This window comes from Pristiophorus japonicus, chromosome 3 (assembly GCF_044704955.1).
Source record: "Pristiophorus japonicus isolate sPriJap1 chromosome 3, sPriJap1.hap1, whole genome shotgun sequence".
In the NCBI taxonomy this organism is placed as follows: domain Eukaryota; kingdom Metazoa; phylum Chordata; class Chondrichthyes; family Pristiophoridae; genus Pristiophorus; species Pristiophorus japonicus.
The window spans coordinates 80,384,528-80,412,053 of record NC_091979.1 but is presented as its reverse complement, the minus strand read 5'-3'; the positions used below and the strand labels follow the sequence as shown (position 1 = coordinate 80,412,053).

Genomic DNA, 27,526 nt, shown 5'->3' with positions numbered 1-27,526 from the left:
TGTTGACAGGAGGACCTGTTGCAAACCTTTCAATGATCTCATTAGATCACGAAGTGTTAGTGCAAAGCCACACTAACCTTCATCCTGCTGTGCATCTCATCACATCCCCAACCCTACCCTTACATATCCTTACTCACACCAACTTACCTTGCACCGCCACCCATCCCTCTCTATCTAGATTCACATCCCCATCTCACTAATCACCCCTCACACTCATCCTAGTGCAATCATACTAACTAACAACGTACAAGGGTAGCCATTTGGGTGTTTTAAGCAATGTTCATGCAAAGTTTCTGTTAATGTGCTGTCAAATATTAAAATCTTTATTTTCAACACTTTGCGTCCTTGGACATATTTGTGTGCACCTTTAGAAGTGGCTTAGTAAGTTGCAGTGAATGATGAGACATGATATTACGCCCCGCATTGGTGGTGAGTGTGAAAGCAATAACTTGAGCAGTGTAGGGGTGCTTTATGGTGTTGGTGTGGGGTGGCACATCATGTGGCAGCCAGGGTGTACAACGTCAAGTGAAGTAAATCTGGCCATGGTGCAGCCATCCCTGGCCTCCTGGGCAGCAATATGCTTGGGTGCTGATGCTCTCTGTCCTGTGCAGCATCAGATAATTGCAGAGAAGGTTGGTGTTCTTGTTGGTGCTGCTGGTGTCCCTGGTGCTGCTGGTGTGCCTGATGCGTTGGTGTTGGGGCTGATCATGGTCGGATTCTGAGGACCAAGGTGAGAGAGCATAAAGGGCACCCACGTTGGTGGAATAGATGACAGGTGAAGTAGAGATGACAAAAGCATTCTGTCAATGGTGAGAGAGTTCTTCCAATGAGGTAAGTATGAAAGGAGAGTGGAAAGTGGAAAGCCTGCAGAATCTGTGCTGGAAATGGACTGAGAAACAGCATGTGGCTGAGGAAAGTGATGATCTATCAGGTGGGAGCTTTTATTGTACATTTGAAGCTGTCAAGTAATCAGCTGGAGCAATGGCCACTGAACTCCCGCCTCAGCTTGAAAATGTGGTCGCAGAACAGGGTGATTCCCGTGGCCATGAAGTTATGTGAAACAGTAAGCTAAAAAAGCCTGTTATGATCTGTCATTGAGATGGCAATGAGTTTACTAGGGTCGCCCATAGCTACCTGTCACGTCTGCTCAGTGCTGACAGACCTGACATTGGGAAAGGCAAGGCACGTTATCTCAAGTTGAAAAATCAAATTTCCCACCCGAGCCGCCAGCAGCTCCGCTCGCTGAACCCCAGAAAATTCCGGCCAGAATTTCTGCTGAACTTGATGCTAGTGGTGGCTGACAGCAAAGAATGACTTTGAAAAGTCGTATTCGGTTGCCAAGCTGGAAGTTGTACATATCTGTACATATTCTAGCAATCCTGGATTAAAAATAATGGTTAACTGTATCTGAACTTCTGCATGAAAGAGAATGCACTTTGAGCAGCAACACCATCAGGGAGAGAATTTTACTTCATTGCTGGTATTCTTTTTGGATTGACCGAGAACTTAAACTGTGGGTGTAAACGCTCTTTTGTCCTCCGCAATAAATGAAGGCTTGACAAACATCAGGAGACCTTTCCTGATGCTCCAGTCATAGCTCTTTGACGTTGTAGAGGGGAGAGTCTGCTATATGGAGTCAGCCTTTCTCAGCAAGTCCAATGATTTGGATTGTACTGTGTTTAGGAGCAGCAGGCATGTTTTCTCTGGAGTCTCCAAACTTGGCTGCACGTTTGGTTGGCAACACGAAGATAAAACTTTTAAAATATTTATTCATTTAGTTTCCCAGCAGGCACATTGACTGGAACACTGTCACACCACCTGTAGCACCGAAACCAAAGAGATAAATAATTTGCCTCTTTGACCACTGCAGGGCACTTAAGAACATAAAATCCTAAAAACATAAGAAATAGAAGCAGGAGTAGGCCATTTGGCCCCTCAAGCCTGCTCCGCCATTCAATAAGATCATGGCTGATCTGATCTTGGCCTCAACTCCACATTCCTGCCCCCTCCCCATAGCCCTTCACTCCCTTATCATTCAAAAATCTGTCTATCTCCACCTTAAATATATTCAATGACCCAGCCTCCATAGCACTCTGGGGTAGAGAATTCCAAATATTCACGACCCTCTGAGAGAAGAAATTGCTCCTCATTTCCATTTTAAATGGGCGACCCCTTATTCTGAAACTCTGACCCCTAATTCTAGATTCCCATGAGGGGAAATATCCTCTTTGCATCTACCTTGTCAAGCCCCCTCAGAATCTTATAGTTTTCAATAAGATCAGCTCTCATTCTTCTAAACTCCAATGAATATAGGCCCAACCTGCTCAACCTTTCTTCATAAGACAACCCCTCCATCTCAGGAATCAACCTAGTGAACCTTCTCTGAATTGCCTCCAATGCAAGTATATCCTTCCTTGAATAAGGAGATCAAAACTGTACGCAGTACTACAGGTGTAGTCTCACCAATGCCCTGTACTGTACTGTATTAGGATTTCCGTACTTTTTACTCCATCCCTCTTGCAAAGAAGGCCAACATTCCATTTGCTTTCCGAATTACTTGCTGTACTTGCATGCTAACTTTTTGTGTTTCATGTACAAGGACCCCCAGATCCTTCCGTATCTCAGCATTTTGTAATCTCTCCACATTTAAATAATAATTTGCTTTTTTATTTTTACGACCAAAGTGGATAACCTCACATTTTCCACATTAAGCACCATCTGCCAAATTTTTGCCCACTCACTTAGCCTATGTATTTAGCTGTTTAGTGTATCATAGAAATTTACAGCATGGAAGGAGACCATTTCGGTCCAACTTGTCCGCGCCGGCCGACCAAGAGCTATCCAGCCTAATCCCACTTTCCAGCTCTTGATCCGTAGCCCTGTAGACTATGGCACTTTAAGTGCACATCCAAGTATCTTTTAAATGTGGTGAGGGTTTCTGCCTCTACCGCCCTTTCAGGCAGTGAGTTCCAGATCTCCACCACCCTCTGGATGAAGAGATTTCCCCTCATATCTCCTGTAAACCTCCCCCCAATTACTTTAAATCTATGCCCCCTGGTTGTTGACCGCTCTGCCAAGGGAAACAGGTCCTCCCTATTCACTCTATCTAGGCCTCTCATAATTTTATACACCTCAATCAGGTCTCCCCCCAGCCTCCTCTGTTCCAAAGAAAACAGACCCAGCAACTCCAATCTTTTCTCATAGCCAAAATTCTCCAGTCCAGGCAAAATTCGTAAATTTCCTCTGCATCCTTTCTAGTGCAATCACATCTTTCCTGTAATGTGGTGACCAGAACTGCACACAGTACTCCAGCTGCGGCCTAACCAGTGTTTTATACAGTTCAAGCATAATGTCCTAACTCTTCTTTCTATGCCTTGACTAATAAAGGCAAGTATTCCATATGCTTTCTTAACCACCTTATCTACCTGGCCTGCTACCTTCAGGGATCTGTGGACCTGCACTCCAAGATTCCTTTGTTAACTCTACACTTTTCAGTGTCGTACCATTTGCCTTGTTAGACATCCCCAAATGCATTACCTCACACTTAGCTGAATTCAATTCCATTTACCACTGTTCTGCCCACCTGACCAGTACATTGATATCTTCCTGCAGTCCGCAGCTTTCTTCTTCATTATGAATCACACAGTCTATTTTAGTGTCATCTGCAAAGTTCTTAATCATACCCCCAACATTTAAGTCCAAGTCATTGTTATATACCACAAAAAGCAAGGGACCCAGCACTGAGCCCTGCGGAACCCCACTGGATACAGCCTTCCAGTCACAAAAACACCCATCAACCTTTGCTTCCAGCCTCCAAGCCAATTTTGGATCCAACTTGCCAATTTGCCCTGGATCCCATGGGATATTGCTATTTGGGACCTTATCAAAAGCTTTGCTAAAAGCCAGATACACTACATCATACGTACTGGTCTCATCGACCCTCCTGGTTACCTCTTCGAAAAATTCTATCAAGTTAGTCCGACACGACCTTTCCTTGACAAATCCACGCTGGCTGTCCTTGATTAATCCATGTCTTTCCAAATGAAGATTTATCCTGTCCCTCAGGATTTTTTCCAATAATTTTCCCACCACCGAGGTTAGGCTGACTGGCCTGTAATTACTCGGTCTATCCCTTTTACCTGTTTTAAACAAAGGTACAACGTTAGCAGTCCTCCAGTCCTCTGGCACCATACCTGTAGCCAGAGATGATTGGAAAATGATGGCCAGAGTCTCTGCTATTTCCTCATTTGCTTCTCTTAACAGCCTGGGATACATTTCATCCGGGCCTGGGGATTTATTCACTTTCAAAGCTGCTAAGCCCCTTAATGCTTCCTCTCTCATTATGTTTATCTTGTCTAATATTTCACACACCTCCTTCCTCATTGCAAAGTCTGCATCACCCCTCTCGTTTGTGAAAAGTATTCATTAAGAATCCCACCCACATCTTCCGCCTCCACACACAGATTTTTTTCTGGCCTCTAATAGTTCCCACTCTTTCTCTAGTTATCATTTTGCAGGTTCTTTGCATCCTCCTCACAACTTGCTTTCCCACCCACCTTCGTATCATTAGCAAATTTGGCTACATTACACTCGGTTCCTTCATGCAAGTCATTAATATAGATTGTAAATAGTTGAAACCCCATCACTGATCCCTGTGGTACCCCACTATTTACAGTTTAGCAACCTGAAAATGACCCATTTATCCCGACTCTCTGTTTTCTGTTAGTTAGCCAATTCTCTATCCATGCTAATATATTACCCCCAACCCAGTGAGCTCTTATTTTGTGCAGTAACCTTTTATGTAGCACCTTCTCGAAATCCAAATACACCACATCTACTGGTTCCCCTTCATCTACCCTGCTCGTTACCTCCTCAAACAACTCCAGCAACTTTGTCAAACATGACTTCCTTTTCATAAAACCATGCTGACTCTGCTTGACTGTATTAAAATGTTCTAAATGTCCGGCGACTACTTCCTTAATAATGGACTCCAGCATTTTCCCAATGACAGATGTTAAGCTAACTTGTCTATAGTTTCCTGCTTTCTGTCTCCCTCCTTTCTTAAATAGGGGTGTTACATTTGCAATTTTCCAATCTGGTGGGACCTCTCCAGAATCCAGGGAATATTAGTAGATTACAACTAATGCATCCATTATCTCTGCAGCCACTTCTTTTAAGACCCTAGGATGCAGGCCATCAGGTCCACCTTCAGTCTCCTAAGTTTGCCGAGTACTTTTTCTCTTGTGATAGTAATTGGTTTACATTCCCTTCCCCCAATAGCCCTTTGATTATCAATTATTGGGATGCTTTTAGTGTCTTCTACCATGAAGACCGATACAAAATATTTGTTCAGGCTCTCTGCCATTTCCCTGTTTCCCATGATTAATTCCCTAGTCTCATCCTCTAAGGGACCAATATTTACTTTAGCTACTCTGTTCCTTTTTATATGCCTGTAGAAGCTCTTACTGTCTGTTTTTTTTTCTTGCTAGTTTACTCTCGTAAATTATCTTCCCTCTATTATTTTTTTAATCATCCTTTGCTGTTTCTAAAAAATTTTCAAACCTCTGGCCTTCCACTATTCTTCGCAACATTGTATGCCTTTGTTTTCAATTTGATACCATCCTTTACTTCCTTAGTTAGCCACGAATGGGTCATCCTTCTCTTAGAGTCTTTCTTTCTCACTGGAATATATCTTTGCTGAGAGTTATGAAATATCTTCTTAAATGTTTGCCACTGCTCATCTACCGTCTCATCCTTTAATCTATTTTCTCAGTCCACTTTAGCCAACTCTGCCTTCATACCTTTGTAATTGCCTTTATTTAAGTTCAGAATACCAGTTTGAGACCTAGCTTTCTCACCCTTAAACTGAATTTGAAATTCTATCAAGCTATGATCACTGTTCCCAAGAGGATCCTTTACTATGAGATCATTCATTAATCCAGTCTCATTACACTTATGTGAAATAAGTTTACAAACTTTTAGTCGAGTTCACAATGGATATGAGCAGAGCACCAAACTGATCACGATTCAGCTCAAACAGGCAGTAGGTTACCAGTCTTACTCGGAGAGGCCACAGAAATTGCTGCTTTGGCAAATGAACTATCTTAGACTCTTTTAACAACAACAACAACTTGTATTTATATAGCGCCTTTAACATGGTTAAACATCCCAAGTCGCTCCACAGGAGTACTATGAGATTTTTAAAATTTGACACTGAGCCGTATAAGGAGAAATTAGGGCAGGTGACCAAAAGTTTGATCAAAGAGGTAGGCTTTAAGGAGCGTCTTGAAGGAGGAAAGAGAAGTGGAGAGGGAGGTTTAGAGAATGAATTCCAGAGCTTGGGGCCTAGGCAACAGAAGGTTGAGCGATTATAATCGGTGATGCTCAAGAGGGCAGACAAGTCAAGAAGGATGAGGAGAGATAGTTTTCCTTTGTCACAGTCACAAAAGATGTCAATTATGACTTTGATGAGAGCCGTTTTGTTACTGTAGCATGCACAGAAAGCGGATTGGAAAGATTCAAACATGGAATTGTGGGAAAGATGGGCACGGATTTGGGAGGCTACAACACGTTCAAGGACTTTTGGAGAGGAAAGGGAGGTTGGAGATGGAGCGGTAGTTTGCAAGGATAGAGGGGTTGAGAGTTGTTTTTTTTGAGGAGAGGAGTGATGATGGCAGATTTGAGGGAGAGGGGGACAGTATCTGAGGAGAGTGAACCGTTAACAATGTCCGCTAACATGGGAGCCATAAAAGGAAGTTGGGTGATAAGCATTTTGGTGGGAATAGGGTCAGGGGAGCAGGAAGTGGATCGCATGGACAGGATGAGCTTGGAAAGGTCAGGATGGGAGATCGGAGAGAAACTGGAGAAAGATGTGAGGTCAGGGCTAGGGCAGGGGGGATCCTTAGAGGAAGTTTGGCCCGGTGGGCTAGGGGAAGGAAGGGAAGAGGCAGAGGCGGCCGAACGGATGGTCTCATCTTAGAGACAAAGAAGTCTATGAGCACCTTACACTTATTATCGGAGGTGAGGGTAGAGACTGGGGAGAGGGGTTTAAAAAGATGGTTAGCAATGGAGAATAGAAGCCAGGGTTTATCGTTACATTCCAGAATGATTCTGGAATAGTGAGCGATTTTGGCAGTCGAGAGCAGAACCCAATAATGCTTCATGTGGTCCAGCCAGATCTGACGGTGAATGGCTAAACCAGTTGTCCACCATTTCCGTACAAGTCTGCTTCCCTTGGACTTAAGGGAGTGATGATCAGGGCTGTACCGGGGGAATAGCCAGGCTGAGAGAGAGTAATTGTTTTAACAGGGACTAGGGCATCAAAGGTGGTGGTGAGGGTGCGATTGAGCATATCAGTAGCTGCAGAAATGTCATGGTGAATGGAGGGCCAAAGGCCAGACAGTTAGGAGGTGATATTGTAAGGGGTGGTTCTGCAGGGGGTCAGCTTTCCCTTCTGACCTTATATGAGCGGTTCCGAATCGCTCCCACACCCTTGGTTCTAGACATTGGAATTATGAAGGGACTGTGACAGACTTGGACAGACAATCGGTTTCAAGGTAGGAAGCAGGCATGGCTTTATTGTGTTTAAAAAGTAAAAAGGCACACCTTTAATAACACACACAGACCAATACACACTAAAGTGTACAACACATTGAATAAATTGTCCAATTACAGTCTATGGGGAAAAGAATACAGCTTAAACTCTAAATGGGGTAAAGAGGCGAATGCAGATACATTTACACAAGTTATCCCAGCCTCCCCCCTCCCAATTCCCCATAGCTCTCAGGGTTCAGGGGCCATGCTCACCAATCCCTTTAGACAGTTGCCAGTGAATCACGGTTTCGGGGTTCGCTGCACTTGGCCTTCTAGGCGAGCCGTACCCCGGACGGAGGAGAGGACTTCGGACTGCGTAGTCTTCAGTTGGGGTGCGTCCGTTGATGCGGTAAGTTGCGTTTCGGATGTATGGGATAAGTACCCACTTTCTTTGGTTTTAATTAGTCCTCTTAGGTAATTTCTCACCCATTGGCTGTTCAGAAGTAGATTGCAGAGTGGAAATAACTGTCGATTCTTCGGTTTTTGCTGAGTTGGTTTTGGTTGGTCGTTTCGCTGGTTGTGGTAGCCCGGGTTTGTCCATTTGATTGCTGACAACCTTCCATTTCGTGGGCCTCGTGCTCAGTCGGTCCTTGACGATTTCTTGTAGGTTCCTTCACGATTCCATTTCTTCACTGTAGAGCAAGCAGGCTGCTTGTCTGTGCCTGTGTTCCAGTCTGTGCGAGTTACAGTCTGTGTTCTGCTAGCTTTGAGTTCTACTAGTTTTCCTGTGTTCTGTTAGTTTTCCTTGTTCTGCTAGTCTGCGTGCTGCCCCTTTCCTTGTAAAAACTGGGGGATAGATATATCCCCAAAAAAGGCTCTGTTATCTCCCATCAAATCTCTTGGGCTCTGTTTAAACTGTTCTGTCCATTGATTTTCAAATGTCTCCTTTGTCAGCAGTAACTCAATTAGGGTGTGAGAATATGCTATCATTGGTTTTGCATTGTTTTAGGATTGTCCAGTTTCTTGACCATGATTTCCATTGTGCTTGATTGGGTAATTCGATTATCTCTTAGAGGGTGAATAGTTCCCCCAGACAGTCTGGGGTCTTTAATACACAAATTTTTCCCCACCTCCTGTATTTGGTAACTCGTTTTCACAACCAAAATGTTGTAGAATCTTAAAATTGATATGCTCCTTCCGATAGATGTTTAGGGGATCTCAAGCTTCTGTAATTTAGGTCCATTTTGAATTCCCTCTCTTATGAGTCCAAACACTGGGGGGGGGTCTCCATGAATGCATCCCTTGTTATCCCCCGCAGGCTTCATCTGCCCCTTTAAACTCATTTTAAAAGCCCAGAAAGGGATTTTTCTCCTCTATAGGGGAAAGGTACCTGGAATCTTTGCGAGATAAACATAGACATAGAAACATAGAAAATAGGTGCAGGAGTAGGCCATTCGGCCCTTCGAGCCTGCACCACCATTCAATAAGATCATGGCTGATCATTCCCTCGGTACCCCTTTCCCGCTTTCTCTCCATACCCCTTGGGATCCCTTTAGCCGTAAGGGCCATAACTAACTCCCTCTTGAATATATCCAATGAACTGGCATCAATAACTCTCTGCGGCAGGGAATTCTACAGGTTAACAACTCTCTGAGTGAAGAAGTTTCTCCTCATCTCAGTCCTAAATGGCCCTGGTTCTGGACTTCCCCAACATCAGGAACATTCTTCTCACATCTAACCTGTCCAGTCCTATCAGAATCTTATGTTTCTATGAGATCCCCTCTCATCCTTCTAAACTCCAGTGTAAAAAGGTCCAGTTGATCCAGTCTCTCCTCATATGTCAGTCCAGCCTTCCCTGGAATCAGTCTGGTGAACCTTCGCTGCACTCCCTCAATAGCGAGAACGTCCTTCCTCAGATTAGGAGACCAAAACTGAACACAATATTCCAGGATAGAAGGCTAGTGAACTCAGAGGAGAGAGAGCATGATCAATTGAGAAGGGGGTTGAAATCACCGAGGATGAGAAATCGTTTGGTACAGAGGCAGAGAGAGGAAAATAGTGAAGAAATATAGGTCATAAAATTTTTATGGTGGGTGGGAGGTAGAGAATAGGGGAACAAAATTGCTTAATACCCCGATATAAAAATGTACTGGTCCAGATTTTTTCTATTTTAACTTTATGAATACAGATTCTATTACAACTGCTGCTGTAAAAGCTTACATAGAAAGAAAATAGGTGCAGGAGTAGGCCATTCGGCCCTTCGAGCCTGCACCACCATTTAATAAGATCATGGCTGATAATCACCTCAGTACCCCTTTCCTGCTTTCTCTCCATACCCCTTGATCCCTTTAGCCATAAGGGCCATATCTAACTCCCTCTTAAATATATCCAACGAACTGGCATCAACAACTCTCTGTGGTAGAGAATTCCACAGGTTAACAACTTTCTGAGTGAAGAAGTTTCTCCTCATCTTGGTCCTTAATGGCATACCCCTTATCCTTAGACTGTGTCCCCTGGTTCTGGACTTCCCCAACATCGGGAACATTCTTCCTGCATCTAACCTGTCCAGTCCCGTCAGAATTTTATATGTTTCTATGAAATCCCCTCTCACCCTTCTAAACTCCAGTGAATACAGGCCCAGTCGATCCAGTCTTTCCTCATATGTCAGTCCTGCCATCAAAGGAATCGGTCTGGTGAACCTTCGCTGCACTCCCTCAATAGCAAGAACGTCCTTCCTCAGATTAGGAGACCAAAACTGAACACAATATTCCAAGTGAGGCCTCACCAAGGCCCTGTACAACTGCAGTAAGACCTCCCTGCTCCTATACTCAAATCCCCTAGCTATGAAGGCCAACATGCCATTTGCATTTATCACCGCCTGCTGTACCTGCATGCCAACTTTCAATGACTGATGTACCATGACACCCAAGTCTCATTGCACCTCCCCTTTTCCTAATCTGCTGCCATTCAGATAATATTCTGCCTTCGTGTTTTTGCTTCCAAAATGGATAACCTCATATTTATCCATATTATATTGCATCTGCCATGCATTTGCCAACTCACCTAGCCTGTTCAAGTCACCCTGCAGCCTCTTAGCATTCTCCTCACAGCTCACACCGCCACCCAGCTTAGTGTCATCTGCAAACTTGGAGATACTACACTTAATTCCTTCATCTAAATCATTGATGTATATTGTAAGTAGCTGGGGTCCCAGCATTGAGCCCTGCGGCACCCCACTAGTAGAGCCTGCCATTCTGAAAAGGACCCCTTTATCCCGACTCTCTGCTTCTTGTCGGCCAACCAGTTCTCTATCCACGTCAAAACATTACCCCCAATACCATGTGCTTTGATTTTGCACACCAATCTCTTGTATGAGACCTTGTCAAAAGCCTTTTGAAAGTCCAAATACACCACATCCACTGATTCTCCCTTGTCCACTCTATTAGTTACATCCTCAAAAAATTCCAGAAGATTTGTCAAGCATGATTTCCCTTTCATAAATCCATGCTGACTTGGACCAATCCTGTCACTGCTTTCCAAATGCACTGTTATTTCATTTTTAATAATTGATTCCAACATTTTCCCCACCACAGATGTCAGGTTAACCGATCTATAATTCCCCGTTTTCTCTCTCCCTCCTTTCTGAAAAAGTGGTGTTACATTAGCTGTCCTCCAGTCCATAGGAACTGATCCAGAGTCGATAAGACTGCTGGAAAATGATCACCAATGCATCCACTATTTCTAGGGGCACTTCCTTAAGTAATCTGAGATGCAGACTATCAGGCCCTGGGGATTTATCGGCCTTCAATCCCATCAATTTCCCTAACAAAACTTCCTGACTAATAAGGATTCCCCTCAGTTCCTCCTTCTCAGTAGACCCTCGGTCCCCTAGTATTTCCGGAAGGTTATTTGTGTCGTCCCTCGTGAAGACTGAACCAAAGTATTTGTTCAATTGGTCTGCCATTTCTTTGTTCCCCATTATAAATTCACCTGATTCTGACTGCAAGGGAACTACGTTTGTCTTCACTAATCTTTTTCTCTTCACATATCTATAGAAGCTTTTGCAGTCAGTTTTTAATGTTCCCAGCAAGCTTCCTCTCATACTCTATTTCCCCCCCTCTTAATTAAACCCTTTGTCCTTCTCTGCTGAATTTGATAAAGATAGAAAGAAGAAAAGTAAAAGTGGAGGGCAGAGAAACCTAAGGCAAAAAGTAAAAAGGGCCACATTACAACAAAATTCTACAGGGCAAAGTGTGTTCGAAAGACAAGCCTGAAGGCTCTGTGCCTCAATGCGAGGAGTATTCAGAATAAGATGGACGAATTAACTGCGCAGATAGGAGGAGGATTTCCTGGAGTGTATTAGGGATGGTTTTCTCGACCAATATGTTGAGGAACCTACTAGAGGGCTGACCATCCTAGACTTGGTGATTTGTAATGAGAAAGGACTAATTAGCAATCTTGTTGTACGAGGCCCCTTAGGGAAGAGTGACCAAAATATGGTAGAATTCTTTATTAAGATGGAGAATGACACAGTTAATTCAGAGACTAGGATCCTGAACTTAAGGAAAGGTAACTTCGATGGTATGAGGCGTGAATTGGCTTGAATTGATTGGCAAATGATACTTAAAGGGTTGACAGTGGATAGGCAATGGCAAACATTTAAAGATCGCATGGATGAATTTCAACATCCCTGTCTAGAGTAAAAATACAATGGGGAAGGTGGCTCAACCGTGTCTGACAAGGGAAATTAAGGATAGTGTTAAATCCAAGGAAGATGTTCTGATTATATGAGAAGCTAGTAGCCAGTATTAAATGTTTGAAAATTAGCCAATACCAGCATCGAGCAAACCTTTCAGCTACAGCAAAGGAAAAGCTAGTCACTGGTCAATTGAATTAACAGCAATCTCAAAATCTACCTGCAATCTACCTAATATTGATATTGCACAAAGTAAAACTACATTGCACACATACTCTGCGTTGCAACAACAAGATAGACAGATTATATCGTCTCAATAAATGAGCAGTGCAAATTAGGACAATATGCTGAGAGCCTGTCTCTCAGTAGAAACACCAGGCTACAGTATAACTGGGTTATAATGTGCGAAACAACATATCAAATTCAGCAAAACATGGAGAATTCACATATTATGTTTGTGTTAAAAAGGACTTCCATTTTATCATCAAATCAGTCCAAAAGTAGTTACTAAAAGCTTCACTGTAATGCATGAAATTAACATACAACTCATTGATCCTAAGAATTTACATTTCTATTTTTTCTATTGGAAATTCATAGCCATTTTAGGCTGCTTTAAGGGAGAGATGTTTTTAATATGGCCTGTATAGAATTAGTGCTGTTCAAAATTATGCCCACTTAGTGCACATTCTCAGCTGTGACTTACTTGAGTTCTGTGAGCACCATGTTGATTATATCCAATTTGACAATAATTAACAAGTGCTGTTTGTTTGAAAAACAATCACCAGGCATTTAATTCATTCACATAGCATAGCCACAAATGTGGATTAGAATTGAAAATGGATTGATCACATCCAAGAACACAGCTCAAGTGCACGCTGCATTCTCTTATTTAAAAAAAGTACTCATTAGAACTTACGAGATGCCCACAGCGGCTAGTGACCCAACAGGAATGTTGGATGCAGGTTTCTGGAGGTCTCCACTCATGTTGAATCCCGCCATCACACCTGAATATAATAAAAATCAAAGTTAATAAAGTAATACTCGTACATGTGTATCATCTTAAACTTAAATGCTTCACGCAATCAATTACGTAGCAGTACCATGACTTATATAAGCAAATCTGACAGGTAATCTGTGCCAAGTGCAATTGTTAATATAGCTACTATGGATCCCATCTTCCTGCCTCACATAAACAATATGGTTTCCACAGCACCCAGAGTCGCAGCCAATATTGAAGAGGTCTTCTTGAAGTGTTTGCATTAAAAATATGCTGTAAGATGGTCGCAGCAAGGCCATCCTGGAAAACAACTTTTCCTAAAATTGATTTGCTCTCACAAACTAACACACACAAACAAACCCTCATATACCCAAAACAAACACGCGCGCCCCCTGCTCCAACATACACCCCACGCTCCAACACACGCCCCACGCCCCAACACACGCACCACGCTCCAACACACGCACCACGCTCCAACACACGCCCCACGCTCCAACACACGCCCCACGCTCCAACACACGCCCCCTGCTCCAACACATGCCGCCTCGCTCCAACACACGCCCCCACGCTCCAACACCCGCCCCCCCGCTCCAACACACGCCCCCTGCTCCAACACATGCCCCCCACTCCAACACACGCCCCCTGCTCCAACACATGCCCCCCCACTCCAACACACGCCTCACGCCCCAACATACACCCCACGCTCCAACACCCGCCCCCCTGCTCCAACACACACCCCACGCTCCAACACACACCCCCCCTCCAACACACGCCCCCCGCTCCAACACCCGCCCCCCCGCTCCAACACCCGCCCCCCTGCTCCAACATACACCCCATGCTCCAATACACGCCCCTTCACTCCAACACACGCCCCCCGCTCCAACACCCGCCCCCCTGCTCCAACATACACCCCACGCTCCAACACACGCCCCACGCTCCAACACACGCCCCACGCTCCAACACACGCCCCACACCCCAACACACGCACCACGCTCCAACACACGCACCACGCTCCAACACACGCCCCACGCTCCAACACACGCCCCACGCTCCAACACATGCCCCCCTGCTCCAACACACGCCCCCCCCACTCCAAAACACGCCCCCCGCTCCAACACCCGCCCCCCTGCTCCAACATACACCCCATGCTCCAACACACGCCCCCCCGCTCCAACACACGCCCCACGCTCCAACACACGCCCCACGCTCCAACACACGCCCCACGCCCCAACACACGCCCCACGCTCCAACCCACGCCCCACGCTCCAACACACGCCCCCTGCTCCAACACACGCCTCCCCGCTCCAACACATGCCCCCCCCCCACATTAACACATGCACTCCTACACACACACATATCCACACCAACACACACACACACACACACACACACACACACACACATGCATGATCTTTGATGGTTTGCATGGCCTCCCTGCTTAAATACTGTTGGATTAAACACATGACTTTTGAAGTAAATTCTTCAACAAATGCAATATAAATATACATATGAAAAATTGCAGAGAAGATTAACTAAAGGAAATATCTCTGAAATGAAAATAAAAAGATCCTCTTGAAGTGCACTGGAAGTATGCAGGCAACAGCCTTGAGAATATTCTGCTGTGAATAGGTAAGATGTATTGTTATGGTAACCAGGCATTCCAAGACGAATCTTCAATCAGTACTATTTAAAGATAAAGAAAAAATCCTTCTGCATTTTTGGACAAAATGCCAGATGGCAAGAAATTATTTTATTCCCTCAGTTTTAACCACATTGAGCACTATACACTAAGTTCCTGGAAGAGGAATTTTCCATTGGTTTTAAGGAAAACATTTCACTTGGCATTCTCGGTTGACTCATGTACTATAACAACAAACATTTCTACCAACAGGCAGGTTTATGAACTGATAAAAAACTAAGTTGTAATAATTGACAATTACTACCTCAACTGTTGGAAGTAAATCCCAATTTCTGTAAATCATTTCTTGCTCCCACTCCATATAGTATAGTATAGTATTAGGCAGTCCCTCGTATCGCGGATAACTTGCTTCCATACCAAAAAGGGATGAGTTCACAGGTGTTTCAATGAGGGACCTGATATTTCAGGTCCCGAACCACATATTGAAGGGTGGAAAATGCCTGTGCGTGGATTCTTTTAACGTGGGGTGGCCGTTGCACACCAGCCACTACACGAGCTTGACAGAGCTAGGTCCTGGTCCAGTGGCAAGGGTTAACGAAGATGACTGGAATCCAAGCTCTGCTACACGGACCTAGTATGCACACATACTCCTGCTGGCCTGTGCTATCCCAGGGCCCTCGCCTCTTCCGGGCCCCGATCTCTCGCCGCTCCTCTGCCCCGACCTTGCCGCTCCTCAGCTGCTTGCACCTCTCCTGCTGTATCTGGGCTGCTCCGATGGTCCTACCCGTGCTCAAATAGGCGACCTGGATTCTGGGGACATCATTCCAGTCACCCTCCTCGAAGCCCTCTTGGGACAGCTCATGCTGCTCCCTGCATGGGCTGGCTCCTCCTTATATCCCTGACCTGTGCTCCCTCACAGGTCGAGGGCCGCTCCATATAGTAGCTAAGTAGCACCACTGCAAACAAGTGCAGATACAGAGGAGGTGAAATTGGTCTTCGCCAATGGCGCAAAATGGGCTGATAGCAAATCAACAGTCATTTTACACCATACCCGAAATCGGACAGCAAAAGAAAAACATAGAAACATAGAAAATAGGAGCAGTAGGAATCCATTTGGCGCTTCAAGTCTGCACCGCCATTCAATATGATCATGGCCGATCCTCTTTATTCCCGCTTTTTCCCCATACCCCTTGGTGCCTTTTGTTTCTATAAATCTATCTCCATCTTAAATATAATCAATGACTTGGCCTCCACTTGGCAGAGAATTCCACAGGTTCACCACTCTCTGAGTGAAAAAATTTCTCCTCATCTCAGTCCTAAATTTCCTACCCCGTATTCTGAGACTGTGACCCCTTGTTCTAAACTTCCCAGTCAGGGGAAACATCCTCCCCGGATCCAGTCTATCCAACCCAGTCAGAATTTTATACGTTTCAATGAGATCCCCTCTCATTCTTCTAAACTCTAGTGAATACAGACCTAGTCGACCCAATCTCTCCTTATACGATAGTTCTGCCATCCCAGGAATCTTCGCTGCACTCCCTCTATGGCAAGTATATCCTTTCTTAGGTAAGGAGACCAAAACTGCAGACAATACTCCAGGTGCGATCACCGATCTCTTTAACTGTAGTAAGACATCCTTGCTCCTGTACTCAAATCCTCTTGCAATGAAGGCCAACATACCATTTGTCTTCCTAACTGCTTGCTGCATCTTCATGTTTGCTTTCAATGACTGGTGTACAAGGACACCCAGATCCCTCTGTACATCGACACTTCACAAAACATCACCATTTAAATAATATATTGTCCTTATGTTTTTCCTACCAAAGTGAATAACTTCACATTTATCCATGTTATACTGCATCTGCCATGTGTTTGCCCACTCACTCAACCTATCTAAAACACCTTGCAGCATCTTTGTATCCCCACCTAGTTTTGGGTTGTCAGCAAACTTGGAAATATTACATTTGGTTCCCTCATCCAAATCATTTATATATATTGTGAATAGCTGGGGCCCAAGCACTGATCCCTGTGGTACCTCACTAGTCACTACCCGCCACCCCGAAAAAGACCCGTTTATTCCTACTCTGTGTTTCCTGTCAGTAAACCAATTTTCAATCCATGCCAATACATTACCCCCAATCCTATGTGCTTTAATTTTGCACACTAACCTCTTATGTGGGAAAAGTAAGACTTGCATTTGTATAGTGCCTTTCACGACCACCGGACGTCTCAAAAGCGCTTTACAACCAATTAAGTACTTTTGGAGTGTAGTCACTGTTGTAATGTGGGAAATGCAGCAGCCAACTTGGGCACAGCAAACTCCCACAAACAGCAATGTGATAATGACCAGATTATCCTTTTTTGGCATGGAAGAAAATCATCCTCGTTTCGCGGGACTGCCTATGATGATGATGATAATGAATGACCAGATAATCTGTTTTTTGTTATGTTGATTGAGGACTAAATATTGGCCAGGACATCAGGGATAACTCCCCTGCGCTTCTTCAAAATAGTGCCGAAGGAGCTTTTATGTCCACCTGACAGGGCAGATGGAATCTCGTCTCATCTGAAAGACAGCACTTCCGACAGTGCAACACTCCCTCAGTACTGCATTGGAGTGTCAGTCTAGATTTATGAGCTCAAGTTTCTGGAATGGGACTTGAACCCACAACCTACTGACTCAGAGACGAGTGTACTACCCACTGAGCCACAACTGACACAAGGCTACTTCCAAAGGGATCTTAAGGCCTGAAAAAAAGTGAAGACTGACATAGAAATAGATGGGATACGTGTAGCTTGTAAGCCATGTTACTGATTGCAGAGTTCCATGGTGAAAGATTAGCAAAGACTTTGCCAACAAATGGAAGATGTCCTTAATTTGTATTAATGAGGAATCCTTTCGAATGCAAATCCAAGGTCTAGAAAAAGTTAAATCCTTGCAAGGGCTGGAACGGAACCCATTCTAACACAGGGGCTAGATTTTCCTCCTATCTTGTATGAAATTGGGTGGGACGTCGACAGAAACCGGGGATGGGGGGAGGGGGGAGCGGAGTTAGAAAAAACAGGCCTATGGCAAGCTCAATTTCTCTTGCCTGCTCGGATGGAAGTTGGCTACACCTTCCCTCTTCGCCACATGCAAGTACAGACAGGGACACAGGGCCTAGCAAGCTGCCTAATATCCTGAATTTCCATTGCTGTCTCTGCCAACCCCAGGAGAAAGCTGGTAGTGGGACATGCAGCAGCTGGATATCCTCTAAGTCAGTGTATGGAAAGAGAGGGCCTAGCAGTGGAGAAAATGATCAAGAACGAAAAAATACAATCTTATTGCTCAGTGTTTTACAATTGTAAAGGGGTATGATAGGGTGAGCATAAGAAACTGTGTCCACTTGTGGGTGAGTCCTGAATAAGGGGGCATAAATGTAAGATAGCCACTAACAAATCAAATAAGAATTTAGGAGGAATTCATTTCCTCAGAGAGTAGTGATAATGTGGAACTCACTGCCACATGGTGTGGTTGAAGCAGACAGTACTGATGTATTTAAGGAGAGACTTGGTGTATACATGATAAAGGGAATAGTGTGATATGGGGCAAGGTGTGAAGAGTAGGAGGACACTCCTGTGGAGTATAAACACCAGCATAGACCAGACAGACCAAATGTGCTGTAGATTCTATGTAAAGTAGCTTTAGCTTTCTGTTGGTCTTACCATGCAGTTTGGAAATTCATACTTCAATTAAAATTTAAAAAATGAAAATCTATTTACTATTTTACATAGAACACAACAGATAGACAGGATAAAATTCAATGCATTGGCCAAAATTAAATCTATTAAAATCAGTTGCAAGAGTCAAAAGTTGATCAAAGTAAAGAATCAATACATCATTTTGCATTGGACTCCCATCCAGAGGGTGGCTTATTATTAGACTCTAACTCAGAGGGCAGCCTATTACTGAACTCACGTTTAGAGCACAATCCGTTATTGGAATCTCATTCAGTCGATAATCTGTGATTGGACTCATTTTGTAGGAAGCTGGTTATCGGACTCCAATTCATAGGGTAACCTGTTATTAGTTCGCTTTTAGGGACAATCTGTTACTCGACCGCCATTCGGGAGGAAGCCTATTAATGCACAGGCCTTTCATGGGGGAATCTATTAGCCAACCTTCATTCCAGGGGTAGCCTATTATACTGGGAGACAGAGTAAGGATTCCCCCAATGGCTCAACTGGTTAAATTAGGGACCTCAACATCCCCTGTTGCACTAATGTGGTATACATAATGAATTGCATCAACAATTCTAGTCCGTGGTGGTGACAAATGTAAACAAACAGCATTGAAATATGAATAACCACTTATATTATCTTACCCGTAGCAGTAGGAAAGAAGACACCAAAAACTGTGAAGAAACTTTCTTCTGGGCTGTAGTCTGGGAACGTGTTGTTCCCGAGCAGTTCTTCACTGTATCCCACAAACCCAAAATCTGAGGAATCAAAGGGGAAATTCAGTTTTGTTTCAGATTTTCTGAAAATTATGAAATTTAAAGTCAATCCTGAATCTTTCATTGTTTTACCAATGTAATATCATACAGTGCTTACAGATTCCATATTTTTAACAATATCACATAACCTAAAAAACCCATAAAACCAGAATCAGGGGGCTCCCCCAAAGCTTTAGCTGACAAAGTCAGGCTAAGCCACACATGCCAGAAAGCCCCCAGGTTCAACTCCTGGTCTGCTTAAATATCTCAGCTGGGGTAACCCCCAGGGTGCTACAATTCACCTTAGCACTCAGTTAGAATGAAGATAACTTCTTGCTCGTGATCACTATCATGACCTCTGCTGGGATTGGATGCTGAGTAAAGGAAGATTCAGGCTTAGCATTGATGCCCCCATGGTTGAATAGCCTTCCAACACGCACTGTCACTGTCAAGGATCATACTTTTGAACAATGGTCCCCAGGGAAAAGAACTGGGGGGCTACTGGGGCAAATGAACCATTTTTCACTGTGGGCCCAGGAGCAGCCCTTGGTCATTTTTTGAGCCGCTGCCAACGCTCCCTTTAAGGACCACTGTTTAGGTCACTCACTGCTGGGTAGCACCCACTCCATTCATTTGTACCTCAAAATTGCAATTAGGGTCTTATAACCAGCATAGTTATTTAAGGTGTTTCAGGTAGGTAGGCTATATGCGTATTTACAGGCCCATTTGAAAATTGCATCAGGCGGGCCTTGAGCATCAACGATGTCACTAAAGTTCATGAGGAGTCGGGGCCAAAGAGGTAAGTTATTTAACTGTTTTAAATATTTCTTTTTAGGACAGAAGCAAAGCTTAGGTCTCCACCTAAGGTCTTAGGTCTCCACCCTGACCCACCCCAATTGCAAGGCCTTCCTGAAACCCCCTTTGCCATGACTTGGGTGACTGTTCCTTCGGTCACTGCCTGCGGCCTCCTACTGACTGACATTCCACTCCCGCCCACCAGCCTGCTGCCACTTCCCTCTAATTTCAGGCAAATAATTGACTGGGGATATGCAGTTGACAAAAAAGCCTCACACTGCTGAGGTCAGAGCAGTTTGGAGCCAAAGCTCCACCCCCAAGCCTCCCCCGCCGCCTCCATCCACACCACTCAATTTCAAAACCGGGTTAGATTCAGGTTCATGTGCCTTAAACTGAAGAACCTCAAAATGAAAACATTTAGTGTATTTATGTAATGTGTTAACGGTAAAGGCTCTAAATTTATATTTATAAAGTCTGATGAACATTTTCCTTCATTGTAATGGAATCATTACACATTCTGTAAAATTATCAGTCAACTCCCACATATATAATCATTACCCCAAAATTCCCCTATTCTTTCTTTTAATTTGCTATCACTTTCACTGCTATTCTTTAGCTCCAGTGACTACATGAAAGGCCTGTGGCCTGTGGGTGAGAGTAACAAATTCACAGCTGTCAAGCAAGACATCCATACAGTACTCACAATCCCACATGTTCTGGCTTCCAACTTTGACAAATAACAGATCTATCATTGTAACTTCACCATATGCTTCATAACAAAATGCAATATGAAGATGATTATTCTGGGTACGTGGGCATTTATCCATCAATCAACATCACTAAAACAGATTATCTGGTCATTATTACATTGCTGTTTATGGGAGTACACAAATTGGCTGCCACGTTTCCTACATTACAATAGTGACTACTCTTCAAAGGTACTTGATTGGCTGTAAAGCATTTTGGGATGTCCTGAGGTCATGAAAAGTGCTATATAAATGCAAGTATTTCTTTTTTCTTTTTCAACAGTGACATTGTCACTCAAATGTCACTATCACTTCAAAGCTACTCTAAATGTTGAATGGTACATGTTGTGCATGTATATACCCTGTACACTCAATGTACAGTTACATAAGCCCATTGAATGTATCTTCACACTGTATACAATATGTCTGTACCACCAAAGGGTGCAACAGTTGGAGACCTTGAGGTCACCTGCACACCGCAGGTAACCAAGTATAAAAGGGAGCTCACCTTTACTGAACCCTCATTCAGGAGCTGCAATAAATGGACGAAGGTCACAACAGTTCAAGTGGAATACCTTACCTCGTGGAGTCATGAAGAGAGTGCTTACAGATATAATAATTGGCGACGAGAATACGAATTTCCACGTGAAAAATAGCTAACCTTGGCAACTTTCAACAATTCGCTGGTGGGGAAGATTGGAATGCCTTTGTGGAAAGGCTAGAACACGATTTCATCGTGAACGATCTGGCTGGGAACACACTGACCTTGCTGGCTGATAAGCGCCGAGCTATCCTGCTCAGCAGTTGTGGGCCCACCATTTATGGCCTTGTCAGGGACTTGCTAGCCCCAGAGAAGACGACAATCAAAACATTCATGGAGCTTGTAACGTTGATACAGGAACAGCTCATAGAAACATAGAAACATAGAAAATAGGTGCAGGAGTAGGCCATTCGGCCCTTCTAGCCTGCACCGCCACTCAATGAGTTCATGGCTGAACATGCAACTTCAGTACCCCATTCCTGCTTCCTCGCCATACCGCTTGATCCCCCTAGTAGTAAGGACTACATCTAACTCCTTTTTGAATATATTTAGTGAATTGGCCTTAACAACTTTCTGTGGTAGAGAATTCCACAGGTTCACCACTCTCTGGGTGAAGAAGTTTCTCCTCATCTCGGTCCTAAATGGCTTACCCCTTATCCTTAGACTGTGTCCCCTGGTTCTGGACTTCCCCAACATTGGGAACACTCTTCCTGCATCTAACCTGTCTAACCCCGTCAGAATTTTAAACGTTTCTATGAGGTCCCCTCTCATTCTTCTGAACTCCAGTGAATACAAGCACAGCTGATCCAGTCTTTCTTGATAGGTCAGTCCCGCCATCCCAGGAATCAGTCTGGTGAACCTTCACTGCACTCCCTCAATAGCAAGAATGTCCTTCCTCAGGTTAGGAGACCAAAACTGTATACAATACTCCAGGTGTGGCCTCACCAATGCCCTGTACAACTGTAGCAACACCTCCCTGCCCCTGTACACAAATCCCCTCGCTATGAAGGCCAACAGGCTATTTGCTTTCTTAACCGCCTGCTGTACCTGCATGCCAACCTTCAATGACTGATGCACCATGACACCCAGGTCTCTTTGCACCTCCCCTTTTCCTAATCTGTCACCATTCAGATAATAGTCTGTCTCTCTGTTTTTACCACCAAAGTGGATAACCTCACATTTATCCACATTATACTTCATCTGCCATGCATTTGCCCACTCACCTAACCTATCCAAGTCGCTCTGCAGCCTCATAGCATCCTCCTCGCAGCTCACATTGCCACCCAACTTAGTGTCATCCGCAAATTTGGAGATACTACATTTAATCCCCTCGTCTAAATCATTAATGTACAGTGTAAACAGCTGGGGCCCCAGCACAGAACCTTGCAGTACCCCACTAGTCACTGCCTGCCATTCTGAAAAGTACCCATTTACTCCTACTCTTTGCTTCCTGCCTGACAACCAGTTCTCAATCCATGTCAGCACACTACCCCCAATCCCATGTGCTTTAACTTTGCACATTAATCTCTTGTGTGGGACCTTGTCGAAAGCCTTCTGAAAGTCCAAATATACCACATCAACTGGTTCTCCCTTGTCCACTCTACTGGAAACATCCTCAAAAAAGTCCAGAAGATTTGTCAAGCATGATTTCCCTTTCACAAATCCATGCTGACTTCGACCTATCATGTCACCTCTTTCCAAATGCACTGCTATGACATCCTTAATAATTGATTCCATCATTTTACCCACTACCGATGTCAGGCTGACCGGTCTATAATTCCCTGTTATCTCTCTCCCTCCTTTTTTAAAAAGTGGGGTTACATTGGCTACCCTCCACTCTATAGGAACTGATCCAGAGTCAATGGAATGTTGGAAAATGACTGTCAATGCATCCACTATTTCCAGCCACCTCCTTAAGTACTCTGGGATGCAGTCCATCAGGCCCTGGGGATTTATCGGCCTTCAATCCCATCAATTTCCCCAACACAATTTCCCGACTAATAATGATTTTCCCTCAGTTCCTCCTCCTTACTAGACCTTCTGACCCCTTTTATATCCGGAAGGTTGTTTGTGTCCTCCTTAGTGAATACCGAACCAAAGTACTTGTTCAATTGGTCTGCCATTTCTTTGTTCCCCGTTATGACTTCCCCTGATTCTGACTGCAGAGGACCTACGTTTGTCTTTACTAACCTTTTCTCTTTACATATCTACAGAAACTTTTGCAATCCGTCTTAATGTTCCCTGCAAGCTTCTTCTCGTACTCCATTTTCCCTGCCCTAATCAAACACTTTGTCCTCCTCTGCTGAGTTCTAAATTTCTCCCAGTCCCCGGGTTCGCTGCTGTTTCTGGCCAATTTGTATGCCACTTCCTTGGCTTTAATACTATCCCTGATTTCCCTTCATAGCCACGGTTGAGCCACCTTCCCTTTTTTATTTTTACGCCAGACAGGAATGTACAATTGTTGTAGTTCATCCATGCGGTCTCTAAATGTCTGCCATTGCCCATCCACAGTCAACCCCTTCAGTATCATTCGCCAATCTATCCTAGCCAATTCACGCCTCATACCTTCAAAGTTACCCTTCTTTAAGTTCTGGACCATGGTCTCTGAATTAACTGTTTCATTCTCGATCCTAATGCAGAATTCCACCATATTATGGTCACTCTTCCCCAAGGGGCCTTGCACAACGAGATTGCTAATTAATCCTCTCTCATTACACAACAACCAGTCTAAGATGGCCTCCCCCCTAGTTGGTTCCTCGACATATTGGTCTAGAAAACCATCCCTTATGCACTCCAGGAAATCCTCCTCCACCGTATTGCTTCCAGTTTGGTTAGCCCAATCTATGTGCATATTAAAATCACCCATTATAACTGCTGCACCTTTATTGCATGCACCCCTAATTTCCTGTTTGATGCCCTCCCCAATATCACTACTACTGTTTGGATGTCTGTACACAACTCCCACTAACGTTTTTTGCCCTTTGGTGTTCTGCAGCTCTACCCATATAGATCATCCAAGCTAATGTCCTTCCTAACTATTGCCTTAATCTCCTCCTTAACCAGCAATGCTACCCCACCTCCTTTTCCTTTTATTCTATCCTTCCTGAATGTTGAATACCCCTGGATGTTGAGTTCCCAGCCCTGATCATCCTGGAGCCACGTCTCCATAATCCCAATCACTTCATATTTGTTAACATCTATTTGCACAGTTAATTTATCCACCTTATTGCGGATACTCCTTGCATTAAGACACAAAGCCTTCAAGCTTGTTTTTTTAACACCCTTGTCCTTTTAGAAATTTGCTGTACTGTGGCCCTTTTTGTTCTTTGCCTTGGGTTTCTCTGCCCTCCACTTTTCCTCATCTCCTTTCTGTCTTTTGCTTTTGCCTCCTTTTTGTTTCCCTCTGTCTCCCTGCATTGGTTCCCATCCCCCTGCCATATTAGTTTAACTCCTCCCCAACAGCACTAGCAAACACTCCCCCTAGGACATTGGTTCCGGTCCTGCCCAGGTGCAGACCGTCTGGTTTGTACTGGTCCCACCTCCCCCAGAACCGGTTCCAATGCCCCAGGAATTTGAATCCCTCCCTGCTGCACCACTGCTCAAGCCACGTATTCATCTGAGCTATCCTGCGATTCCTACTCTGACTAGCATGTGGCACTGGTAGCAATCCCAAGATTACTACTTTTGGGGTCCTACTTTTTAATTTAGCTCCTAGCTCCTTAAATTCGTTTCGTAGGACCTCATCCCTTTTTTTTACCTATGTCGTTGGTACCAATATGCACCACGACAACTGGCTGATCTCCCTCCCTTTTTAGAATGTCCTGCACCCGCTCCGAGACATCCTTGACCCTTGCACCAGGGAGGCAACATACCATCCTGGAGTCTCCGTTGCGGCCGCAGAAACGCCTATCAATTCCCCTTCCAATTGAATCCCCTATCACTATCGCTGTTTTTCCTGCCCTCCTGTGCAACAGAGCCAGCCACGGTGCCATGAACTTGGCTGCTGCTGCCCTCCCCTGATGAGTCATCCCCCTCAACAGTACCCAAAGCAGTGTATCTGTTTTGCAGGGGGATGACCACAGGGGACCCCTGCACTACCTTCCTTGCACTGCTCTTCCTGTTGGTCTTCCATTCCGTATCTGGCTGTGGACCCTTTTCCTGCGGTACGACCAACTCGCTACACGTGCTACTCACGTCATTCTCAGCATCGTGGATGCTCCAGAGTGAATCCACCCTCAGCTCCAACTCCGCAACGCGGTCCGTCAGGAGCTGGAGGAGGATACACTTCCCGCACACGTAGTCGTCAGGAACACTGGTGTCGTCCCTGAGTTCCCACATGGTACAGGAGGAGCATAACACGTGACCGAGCTGTCCTGACATGACTTAACCCTTAGATAGGCAACAACAATGCTAAAGTTTACTCACTGTTATAGAAGAGAAAAAAGAAAAACTACTCACCAATCACCAGCCAATCACTTACCCCCTTGGCTGTGACGTCACCTTTTGATTTCTTTCTACTTCTTTTTTGCCTTCTCTCCCCGCTGCAGCTGCACAGGTACACCTCTCGCTGCCGCTGAGCCTTTATAGGCCTCACCAACGCCAGGAACTCCCGCCTCTTGGACTGCCGCCGCCTCTCACTGCTCAAGTCAAGTCAAAAGAGAGCATCCTCGCAGCCAGACACCGGTTCTATACACACCAGCGGCTCGAAGGCCAAGAAATCGCAAAATATGCTGCAGACCTGAGACTGCACCGTGTGATTTTGGCAACCACCTCACCGAAGCACTGAGGGACATCTTTGTTATTGGAATCGGCCACGAAGGCCTCCTCCACAGGCTGCTCTCTGCGGACACCACGGTCACCCTACAGAAGGCAATTAACGTGAGCCAAGAGTTCATGGCCTCGGCCTGCGATTCCAGAAGGATGATGACTCAACCCCAGGACTCCAGCATGGCAAGTACACTGAACCGAATGGCACCTTTCAGAGGCAAGACTGCGACCCCGAGCCCCGCAACCCTGAGTCCACCGCAGGGTGCCAACTGGCCAGCCCCGTGCTGGCACTGTGGAGGAAATCACAGAGCCAATACCGAGACTACACTTGCAAAGGCTGTAACACTAAAGGCTATCTCCAGCGAATGTGTAAAATAAATTTTACTCACCGAGTCGCTGAAGAGTTGGCCGATCACCCGGGCTCCAGCGCTGATGAAGACGAAGAGAGAGTCCAGGAGGCAGCTCAGCCCCAGGAAGAGGTATACGGAGTGTTTACCTGCTCCACCGAGAGTTCCCCGTTGAAAATGTAAGTCGAAATCAACGGTGCTTCAGTCTCAATGGAGGTCGACACAGGGGCAAGCCAATCGCTGATGAACCAGGCGGCCTTCGAGAAACTCTGGGACAATCCTGTCAGACAACCTAAAATGCTACCAATCCAGATGAAGCTGCTCACTTACATAAACGACACCATCCCAGTCATTGGCAGCGTGGATGTCCAGGTGTCCTCCGGCGGCGCGATGCACAAGCTACCTTTGTGGATTGTTGTTGGTGATAGTCCAATGCTGCTAGGAAGATGGATGAAACAAATCCAAATCTGTTGGAGCTGGGAAAGCCTCCAGGCCCCGGTGATCGATATCCGATGTGGCCCCAAATTTGGATCCATCGCAGCACCTGAAGATCCTATCATCCAACTCGACTGCGCAGTAACGACACAGACCACACTACCCAACGGTGGGCTGATCCAACCCGAACGACCAGACCTCACCTTCTGGGCTCCAGTGGCAGGACTCTGAAGGAAGAAGATCGACGCAGAAGGTAAATTCCCGGCTTCAGTGGCAGAACCTGGGGAGAGAAGGATCACCGCAGCCTACCTCATGGAGAGAGAAAAGATGGCGCCCGCACCACGAGGTGAAGCGCCTGAAATCAAGATGGCCACGACCAGACCACGAGGGGCAGCATTGAGGGAGCAACACGTGATGCCGAGCAGCGAACCGGATTGGGGTAAAGATTGCAAGGCCCTCTTAAAGGGGACCGGCAACCCAGAACAGTTAAAGGGACAGTTCCACTTTTTGTACAGTGATGCCGGTGATACTAATATAAGAGATGTAATTAAAAAA

The 27,526-nt window shown here is 45.0% G+C and overlaps 1 protein-coding gene across 8 annotated transcripts in view; it reads right to left on the bottom strand.

Moving 5' to 3' along the window:
- The window catches only part of slc12a8 (solute carrier family 12 member 8), a 250,883-nt gene that overhangs the window by 79,423 nt on the left and 143,934 nt on the right, over positions 1 to 27,526 (bottom strand). For all 8 annotated transcript variants that reach the window (XR_011592652.1, XM_070875493.1, XM_070875494.1 and 5 more), the window contains exons 7-8: positions 19,230 to 19,343; positions 13,146 to 13,233 (exon numbers count right to left, since the gene is read on the bottom strand). Coding sequence is in view for 7 of the 8 variants with exons in the window: in XM_070875493.1 (XP_070731594.1) it covers positions 13,146 to 13,233; positions 19,230 to 19,343 (202 nt within the window). In the remaining variant the exon portion in view is untranslated. The remainder of the gene's footprint in view (positions 1 to 13,145; positions 13,234 to 19,229; positions 19,344 to 27,526) is intronic.